At 43.3% G+C, this 11,034-nt stretch overlaps 1 protein-coding gene across 1 annotated transcript; it reads left to right on the forward strand.

The window, feature by feature from the left end:
* The first annotated feature begins 285 nt into the window (after positions 1–285).
* LOC106088587 (active regulator of SIRT1-like) lies at positions 286–5,278 on the forward strand. The gene is made up of 3 exons (XM_013254176.2): positions 286–419; positions 4,587–4,786; positions 4,856–5,278. Exons 1-3 carry the CDS (start codon positions 356–358, stop codon positions 4,973–4,975), a joined length of 384 nt encoding a protein of 127 aa, XP_013109630.1. The 5' UTR covers positions 286–355; the 3' UTR covers positions 4,976–5,278.
* The last annotated feature ends 5,756 nt before the right edge of the window (positions 5,279–11,034 follow it).

The following is an 11,034-nucleotide window of genomic DNA, read 5'->3' on the forward strand; positions in this document are numbered from 1 at the left end:
AATTTCGTTGAGAGTATAGTTTTGATGTTGTGCTAATGACACTTCCTCTTGATTGTACCATGGTCACTACCTGTAAATGAATAAAACGCCGTTTACACTGCTCATCAAATCTGGATTTAAGGCTCTCGTCAGCTGATTTTATTATGGCAAAACAGATGATGGTGCATTAAATTTGGATTTAAAGAGCGGTGTAAACGGGGTTTAAATCTTGGTACCAGCCATAATCATTGAAAATCGATGACTCATTTTTGTAATCGATTGTTTGAATTTTTATCTACTAAAAGTCGACGTCAACGTGTTCATACATAATCGAATTTGGATCTCTAACCAAAACTAAAATAATAAATAACTAAATATGTCCTTGAAACTTTTGAAACAAAGCGTCGATATTGTAGAAGAAGAAATAAATAGTATTAATGGTAAGACAACCATTTGGTTAATGATAGACCTTAAGGTAGATCTACACGATCTAGAGCGTGAGGTTCAGCGCTACAAGAGAGAACCTCTAGATCAAGCGGCATATTAAGCGGGTCTGAACAACATTCATGCAGACACGGAGCAGACGCGTTAATTGGCTACCGGGGGAATGTAGTCCTTGGAGAACGACCGCCGCCCATTGCACCCGAAGAAATCGACCTCCCCTGGCAAACCAGAGTAGTTCTGGCTCAATTACGTTCCGGCAGATGCAGCCGCCTCAATTCGCACAGAGCTAGGATTGATGCCGACTTGCAAGATGTATGTCCCGATTGTAACCAGGGACCGCACGATACACGTCACGTGTTTAACTGCCCGGCCAGACCCACTCGACTCAGACCCAGATCCCTGTGGACGCACCCCATCTTAGTCGCGGAGTTCCTGGGTCTTGACACTCAACAAAATCAAGCAGACGAAAGATAGAACACAATAAACTGCTACAACAACAATAACAACAACCGAGGACCTGCGTTATTTGTCATAATTACATATTTTTCCCAGAGTTATCAACATCGGGTGCAACAGTGATGATACAGGGTCATCATTTTATCTGCCTTTCGACTCTTCGACACCGCCAACCACGTCGGAGCTGCAACAGCTGGTTAGGAAGGCAAAATAGACAGAAGATGAGGTACCAATAGGATGCGATGCGAACTCTCACCACATTTCGCGGGGTAGTACCAACACAAATATAAGCGGGGCCAAGCCCTGGCGAAATTCTTGAATACTTGCGACCTAATAACACTTTATATTTTTAATAGGTAGGGAGGAGGTTTTAAATGTGACAATATGTGCGGAAAATCTAATCGATGTGGTTCATGTGGAGGGTCTCTATGGAACAATCCTCTTACCACTGCTACATTAGGTTTAGAATGGGAAGGCGCCTTGCCGATAAGCTTTTATAATAAGTTGAAAAACAACTGGCCAAAATTCGGAAGAAGAAGACTTGGGCAAGATAATTTAGATTGTCCAAGCCTAGAAGAAATTGACGACAATGTCAACAGGATTACGACAGCACTAGTGGAGACTTTCGATGGTAGTTGTCCTCTTCGAGAAAGGAAATCAGCGCAAGGACGACCGGGGGGATTCGCAACATTGGGAAAGAGGTCCTCAGATTTTATAAAAGAGCACGTCGTAAAAAAGCGAAGGTATATTTGGATGTGTATTACACATTGCTCATGGAAGCTTTTCTGTGACAAGGTCGATAGCGTCAATGACGCCGCCAAGATAAGAAAGTTTCTCTCAAAACCCATGCCCGAACTGAATCGTTAATTAACAACATGGGCGTGAGAGCAGAGACAACGGAGGACATGTTGAGGCTTTTAATAAAAACTCATTTTTCATATGATACGACGGGACTTACGGAGACACCGGAATCTGGGAATAATGAGATTGATTAAAGGCTTATCATTACAGAATTTATGGTAAAGGAAGCCTTGAAAAGCTTCAAACCGTTTAAGTCACACGGAGCTGACCGGACCTATCGAAGGCATTCGACAGGGCCGACCCTGGCAAACTATTTAAGGACATCGCCAACACGTCCCTCCAATCAGGTCTGAAACGCTGGTTCGCGAATTATCAGTGTGTTCGCCAGTCATTTGCGGAATTTAGGGATAAGAAGTCGAAGCACCGTAGAGTGAAACAGGGAGTTCCCCAAGGCGGGATGGTATATCCGCCACTGTTTAACCTTTACCTATCCTCCATCCCACCCCCTCGAGCAGGCATAAAGATCGTATCATATGCGGACGATTGTACGATCATGGCATCAGGCCTCCCACCCATCGATGAATTCTGCGATAGGATGAAATCTGAAGATATCTGCCACCAAATCTTCAGCCACATTGTTCACTACAAATACGCGTGAGGTGAATACTGAGCTGACTGTGATGGTCGATGGAGAAATGATTCCGACCATCAAGTGTCCCAAAATACTTGGCGTCACATTTGACAGCTCTTATACATTCCCCACACATGCCACAGCAATTTGCGATCAAAAGTAGAAACAAGGTCCTCAAGTCACTCGCTGGCAGCACTTGGGGTGCAGACAAAGAAACCTTGTTGACCACGTACAAAGCAATTGGCCGGTCTGTGGTAAGTTATGCAGCGCCAGTGTGGTCACGTCAGCTTTGTGACACGCAGTGGAATAATATTCAGATCTGTCAGAATGCCGCCCTCCGAACTGCGACGGGCTGCCTCCTTAGTTCTCATGTGGACCACCTCCACCAGGAGACAAAGATCCTACCAGTGCGAAGACATAACTACATGCTGTCTAAGCAATACCTTTTGGGCTGTTATCGCAGAAATCATCCAAATCATCATCTTGTGGATAGATACCCACCGCCCAGAAGCCTTAAGGTAGATCTACATGATCTAGAGCGTGAGGTCCAGCGCTACAAGAGAGAACCTCTAGATCAAGCGGCATATCAAGCGGGTCTGAACAACATTCATGCAGACACGGTAGCAGACGCGTTAACTGGCTACCGGGTGAATGTAGTCCTTGGAGAACGACCGCCACCCATTGCACCCGAAGAAATCGACCTCCCCCGGCAAACCAGAGTGATTCTGGCTCAATTACGTTCCGGCAGATGCAGCCGCCTCAATTCCCATAGAGCTAGGATTGATGCCGATGTGCAAGATGTATGTCCCGACTGTAACCAGGGACCGCACGATACACGTCACCTGTTTAACTGCCCGGCCAGACCCACTCGACTCAGACCCAGATCCCTGTGGACGCACCCCATCTTAGTCGCGGAGTTCCTGGGTCTTGACACTCAACAGAATCAAGCAGACGAAAGATAGTACACAATAAACTGCTACAACAACAACAACAACAACAAAGATCCTACCAGTGCGAAGACAAGCAATACCACCAATTCCTTAAGCGATCCTTACGTATCACATTGTATACGTTTCAACTGTGCAAACTGCAGGTGTAGGTCAGCTCTCTTTGCTGGATCGCTGCAACCAATATGTTCTTCCGACTCATAAAATGCACAATCTCGTCGATCTTGCCTCGGGGACCGTTGCAATTCAACTGCAAAAATGATACATATCCCGGCACTGGCCTTCTGGCAAACCGAACAGAACAAGGGTCTGGTGTTCTTTTCAATCTCGGCACTCCGGGATGTGCCTCTCCCATGACGAAAAAAAGGACGAACACGTACTCTGAGGCGGCAGCCCTTTCCGATGAAGGATTTCATCGGGTTAAACCGGTGCGTACAACTGGCTGCCATGGGATTGATCCCAGACATCTGTGCCAAATATGATTCCAATCGGTCTGTATCTTAATGTAGCCCCCAAATAGACCCATAAATAGCGTATTTATTTCACGATTTTGCTGAAATTAAGTAGAGTGAGCTATGTTGAACCCCCTACACAGCATCCCCAAATATGGTGCAGATCGGATTAGTATTGGATATAGCTATATAAGAATCTTTTATTACCAGATTTTGCTGAAATTTTGAACAGTGAGTTGTGGCAAGTTTGGTCCAAATCGGACCATGTTGTTGTAGCAGTGTTATACACTAAGGCGACTTGAGATCGGAACATAATTCTATAAAGTTACTTTTGGTTCAGAATCGGTAGTTTTTACCGGATTTTAACGAAATGTTGTTTATTTAACGCCGAAAAGGTGGGTATTCAAAGTGCGGCCAGGCGGAACTTAATTCCTTTTTACTTGTTTTAATTATTATCATTAAAATGGTTTAATAATTTTGTTGTTCGTTCTTTGTTTTGCTGATCTACCTGTGCCAATATTTCTCCAAAATCTTGCAAGTTTTCTTCTTATCTCCAAACCAATATCTCACCAAAATGAGCCAATTTGCATTTACAATTGTAAATCGTTTTGAAGACTACTAACCTGCCGCCACGAAAAGTCTTTTCGCAGCATCTTTTCGCTACTTATTATTGCTATGACTCTTGTTTAAAGATGTAATTAAAGATATTTTCATTTCCTTACAGAAAAAAACACAATAAAGTTCTTTTAAACAATTGCCATATTTATTCATGATTTATTTTTTGAAAATAGAATTTCGCTAGGAAAAGCGAACTTAATATCAACATACGCCGAAAAATAATAATAAAAATAAAATAAATTTTAATACTTTTTTCAGAAAGCAAGAAACGTTCCTGCTCAAGAAATACAAATTCTTCGTTGAAATTCGTCTCGGAACATCAAACTCGAAAGCAGCACAAAAAGAAGTTGCAGGGTGTTCGTAGTCAGCTGATAAGTAACGATGCGAAGTCTGAGGAGAATATAAAACGACTTTTGGCGCTATCTATGAATCATATCAACATAAAAGATGCCGAAAAGGTACCAGCTATTGTTAAGTATTTAGCGAGATGTCATTGTTACTAATAGTATCGTCGTATATCTTTTCAGATTGTCCAAAGAGCCCATAAAGGTCGATATGTTGATAAAATTATACCTAAAGTTGAACAAGAGTCCATATTTACCGAAGAAGACTTCCGTAAATTTGAGGAGGAATATTTTAATTCATAGTACTATTTAAATGCGTTTCCTTACGGCAAAAACTTGAAAAAACAGTGACAAAGGTTCTAAACAAGACTGCAAAACATTTATTTTGCGTTATATCAAGGATGGTGACAAGTAAATGTTAATTTTTTGTACGATTGTATTTGATTTCAAAAAGTACGTCTTAAACAAAAATCTATTAGCAACAAAAATAGTACATTTAATCATTAAAATTTCTTTGAATTAACGATGCATATCTTTAAGCCATAATTTAAGTAGAAACCGACCACACTACTTTGATTAAAAGTCAAAATGGATATTTGTAATATATACTTGCAATTTTATTTTAAAGTTATTTAAAAAAAAAGGTTAATTCGTTGGACCATTATCATGATTTCGACGGGCATGGCTAATTCGACTATGAATGTCAAGGTACGTTTATCAATAATTTGAGGTGTTTCGAACCGAATGACGAGATATGTGTTCAGCGTTCTATATTGCGTATACTGAACCACCTATCGGGTGTGTTCGGAGACTTACTTTAGCAGGTGAAACGAAAACTTTTCACTTTGAGTTGTTCCTTGGCCCTTTTCCCCCTGAAAAATGTGAAAAATTTTCACACATTTTTTGTTAGGGAATGCAAACCAAATTGCTTTAATTTACGATGAAAAACAAATGTAAAAACAAATAAACACTTAATTACCAATTGTTGGTATGTTTATTATTTGTTTCAGCTATATTTTTACAATAACATCACTTTTATGTCACACTAAATCTAATTTCTTCAACATTTGGATGATTTTTGTTTAGTTAGAGGTGGTATTTAAAATGCAAATTTTGCCCATGAACATTCCACTAAGGAACAGGGGCAAACTTCTCACATATCAATGAGTGCAGACCGATTCAAGTTTAAGCTCAATGACAAGAGGCCTCTCTTTTATAGCCGAGTCCGAACGGCATGTCGACACCTCTTTGGGGAGAAGTATTACTTGGCATAGTACCTCACAAATGTTGCCAACATTAGGAGGGGAAAACCACCGCTGGAAATTTTTTTCTGATGGTCTCACCAGGATTCGAACCCAGGTGTTTAGCGTCATAGGCGGACATGCTCTGCACTACGGTGGCCTCCGGTGGTATTTAAACCGCCGGTTGGTAGCTGTGTCCCGATTAATGGCCAGGCTTACAACCCCGACATAAGTGGGTTGCTATCTGGCCATAGTCGTCTGGTTCTGGGGGATTTTAATGCACATCACACGTCATGGCATTCTCCCCTAGGTAACGACCAGCGTGGCATAGCTTTGGCAGAGTAGATAGATAGCTCCACGTTTTGCACGGTGAATGAGGATGCCCCACTAGGATTACGAGGAGGTGCAGCAGCTCGCCTCATGACATCTCAATTGCATCCCCTGATCTCCTGAGTGACGTATCCTGGCAAGCCGTCATCTCTTTGGGGTCAGGCCACCTCCCCATAATTCTCACCATCGACCGACCACCCGACTTCATAACCTCTGAGCGCCGGACGTTCATCAAATATAAGAAGGCCGATTGGACTGGCTTCAGAGAGTATACCAATCGCCGCTTCAATGAACTGCCACCTCCCTCTGATGTGCTTGTGGCCGAGATGAAATTCCGAGACATCATCAACGCAGCAGCCGCTCGCTTTATACCAGCCGAATACCACAGTCGAATACCATAAGTGCGACCCAATTTCCCAGCGCAAGCAGTGGTACTCGCAGACGAGCGTGATGGGATTCGTGCTATGGACCCCGCTAACCCCAGAATCAGCGAGCTGAATCTGGAAATAAACAGGGTAGTCAACGAACATAAGCGGAATTTGTGGCTGGAACACTTGGAGCAATGTTAGTTAGGCACCGGTGCAGGCAAACTGTGGGCCACTGTTAAGTCTCTCTCGAACCCCGGTAGACGGGACGACAGGACCTCAGTCACTTTTGGCGAGATAACCGTGACTGATCCGAAGAGATGCGCCAGGTTGTTCAACCGTCAATTTATGGTGCATCCCGAGAGAGACAGGGCAAGGAGGAGAGCCATTCGCCGTATTCGTGGTCTCCGAGCCGATGAACAGCCATCACAATTTACCGTGGGCGAAGTTACGAATGTCATCCGTGGCGCCAAATCTTCCAAGGCGTTGGGCCCCGACGGAATTTCTACATTGATGCTGAAGAATCTGGATTTACCTGGAGTTGAGTACCTTACCACTGTCCTTAACCTGTCATTGAACACTCTTATAGTTCCCGACGTCTGGAAAATGGGCAGAGTGATCCCGCTACTGAAGCCTGGAAAAGACCCGAGTTTAGGGAAGTCGTACAGACCGATCTCCCTTCTCTCACCAGTGGCAAAGACGCTTGAGGCATTACTCCTCCCGAGCCTCGTAGGAGAATTTCCATTCGCCGAGCATTAACATGGATTTCGGAGACGGCACAGCACAACAACAGCTTTGCATGCCATCACCACACACATTTGCCGTGGCTTCAATCAACCCAGGACATGCGATAGGACGGTCCTCGTGGCACTGGACCTATCGAAGGCATTCGACACGGTCAGCCATGCCAAATTATTTGAGGACATCGCCAACACGTCCCTCCAGCCAGGCCTGAAACGTTGGGTCGCGCATTATCTGTGTGGCCGCCAGTCATTTGTGGAATTTAGGGATAAGAAGTCGAAACACCGTAGAGTGAAACAGGGAGTTCCCCAAGGTGGGGTGATATCTCCGGCTCTGTTTAACCTCTACCTATCCTCCATCCCACCCCCTCCAGACGGCATAGAGATCGTATCATATGCGGACGATTGTACGATCATGGCATCAGGCTCCCCACCCATTGATGACATCTGCGATAGGTTGAACGTCTACCTCAACGAGCTTGCCTCATATTTCGCTGCAAGAAATCTGAAGATATCCGCCACCAAATCTTCAGCCACACTGTTCACTACAAATACGCGTGAGGTGAATACTGAGCTAACTGTGTTGGTCGATGGAGAAATGATTCCGACCATCAAGTGTCCCAAAATACTTGGCGTCACATTTGACAGCTCCTACACTTTCTCCCCACATGCCACAGCAATCTGCAATAGAGTCAAAAGTAGAAACAAGGTCCTCAAGTCATTCGCTGGCAGCACTTGGGGTGCGGACAAAGAAACCTTGTTGACCACGTACAAAGCAATTGGACGGTCTGTGATAAGTTATGCAGCGCCAGTGTGGTCACGTCAACTTTGTGACACGCAGTGGAATAATATTCAGATCTGTCAGAATGCCGCCCTCCGAACTGCGACGGGCTGTTTCCTCAGTTCTCATGTGGACCACCTCCATCAGGAGACAAAGATCCTACCAGTGCAAAGACATAACTACATGCTGTCTAAGCAATACCTTTTGGGCTGTTATCGCAGAAATCATCCAAATCATCATCTTGTGGATAGATACCCACCGCCCAGAAGCCTTAAGGTAGATCTACACGGTTCAGCGCTACAAGAGAGAACCTCTAGATCAAGCGGGTCTGAACAACATTCATGCAGACACGGTAGCAGACGCGTTAATTGGCTACCGGGTGAATGTAGTCCTTGGAGAACGACCGCCACCCATTGCACCCGAAGAAATCGACCTCCCCCGGCAAACCAGAGTGGTTCTGGCTCAATTAGGTTCCGGCAGATGCAGCCGCCTCAATTCCCACAGAGCTAGGATTGATGCCGACGTGCAAGATGTATGTCCCGATTGTAACCAGGGGCCGCACGATACACGTCACCTGTTTAACTGCCCGGCCAGACCCACTCGACTCAGACCCAGATCCCTGTGGACGCACCCCATCTTAGTCGCGGAGTTCCTGGGTCTTGACACTTAACAGAATCAAGCAGACGAAAGATAGAACACAATAAACTGCTACAACAACAACAACATTTTTTTTTATTTTTTGTTTTTTTTGAAAAAAGGTCCACTGTTGCGTTTAAAAGCAATGTTTGTATATATTGCAGTCTGCAAATCATATGACTTTACTACAAAAATCAAGATTTCATCTTTCAAACGGGAATTCGAAAAATTGACTTTCTGTATGATCAAATCTCAGCTCCTTTTCTCTAGGCATGACCTAATACTTCTTTCCTATAACTTGAATTTTAGAGACGAAGAGGTACAAATATGTACTTTTCGTGATTTTAGAAGCTTGAATTATACCGAATTAGAGCAGAAATTTGTCGAAATTAATTTAGAATGATTTGTATGACTTGATTTCTATTGACTGAACTTTACAATTCAACAGTTCCTCTAGTGACTAAGAGCGCCAGACATGTATAGACGCTAGGGATAGGGCATATGCCAGATGGAAGCGATATAAGACGCCTGAACTGAACGATGAATTTTGCTCGGCAAGAAGAAGGGCGAACAATTGCATGAAATCGGCCAAGACTCGGTATTATATGGGTCGTTTCAGTACTGTCATTGGCTCTAGGAGTACATGGAAGACTATAAAAGATTTGGGCGTTGGGAAATGTAAAGACGTTTCTTTTTCTCATGGCGATGCGGATGAACTAAATGAACGGTTGAGGCAGATCTCTCTTTCTATTACTCAGCGCCTGGTGATATTAGTGCCGGTGATTTTGAATTCCGATGCATCGCTCCCAAGGAGGTACTCAATTGCTTTGGATAAGGTACATCTAATGCCATTGGTACAGATAAAGTGGATCTGAAGTTTGTTCTTATTATGTCTTTAGAATATCCTATCACGTTATTTACAGGTTACCAGCAACGCAAATAAATAAAAAACAAGTAAAAGCGTGCTAAGTTCGGCCGGGTCGAATCTTATATACCCTCCACCATAAATTGCATTTGTCGAGTTCTTTTCCCGATATTTCATTTTAGGCAAACAACGGATAAAAGAAAATAATTGATTTAATATTGGAGCTATATCAAGTTATAGTCCGATTCGGACTACTAGCGTATTTCTCAAAAATGTCGTTACAATTGATAATAATCTACTTATATATTTTCTTACTCATACCAAATTATTGCTTAAATTTTAGTTTATATGTTTTAAAGTATTATTATACCCTCCACCCCCCAGGGTATATTAATTTCGTCATTCTGTTTGTAGCACTTCTATATATGCGTTTGAGACCCCATAAAGTATATATATTCTTGATCGTCATGTCATTTGAAGTCGATCTAGCCATGTCGGTCCATTTTTTGATATAGCTGCCATATAAACCGATCTTGGGTCTTGACTTCTTGAGCCTCTAGAGGGCGCATTTCCTATCCGATTTGACTGAAATTTTGCACGTAGTGGTTTGGTGTCTTTTCCAATAACTGTGTTATGTATGATGCAAATCGATTCATAATCTGGTATAGCTGTCATATAAACCAATCGTGGATCTTGACTTCTTGAGCCTCTAGAGGGCCCAATTTTCATACGATTTGGAAGAAATTTTGTACAACGGCTTCTCTCATGACCTTCAACACACGTGTCTAATATGGTGTGAATCGATCAATAGTTTGATACAGGTCCCACATAAACTGATCTCCCGATTTTGCTTCTTGAGCCCCTACAAGGCGCAATTCTTATCCGAACGAACTGAAATATTACACAATAGCACATACTTATTCAATATTCTTTGTTTGCCTAAAAAGGAGACTGCGCATAGAACTCGATGCGTTACGCCGGCGATGTTATAATACATCTCAGAGGTAAGAATCCGAACCAGCTATGCAGAAGAGCCGAAAGGGTCCTGTAGATGGCATATGACTGGGCTAGACCTAGGGGTTTCAATGTTAACCCAGAAAGACCGAAATCTGCTTGCTCACGAGGAAGACCAAGGTGGGTCAATTTAACGCACCACGTTTCCTCAATAGAACAATTTCTATATTTGACAATGTCAAATACTTAGGAGTGATCTTGGATAGGAAACTGAATTGGAAGTGTCACATTCAGGAGCGTAATCAGAAGGCTCACATATGTTGGGCACTCTGTAGACGGGTCGTAGTTTCGGAATGGGGTCGAGGATAGCCCACTGGCTCTACAGGAGCGTGATTGGACCAATACTTACATACGCCTCAGGAGTTTGGTGGACTGCTTTAGAGAAGAAGT

This window comes from Stomoxys calcitrans, chromosome 3, assembly GCF_963082655.1.
Source record: "Stomoxys calcitrans chromosome 3, idStoCalc2.1, whole genome shotgun sequence".
NCBI classification, from domain to species: Eukaryota; Metazoa; Arthropoda; class Insecta; order Diptera; family Muscidae; genus Stomoxys; species Stomoxys calcitrans.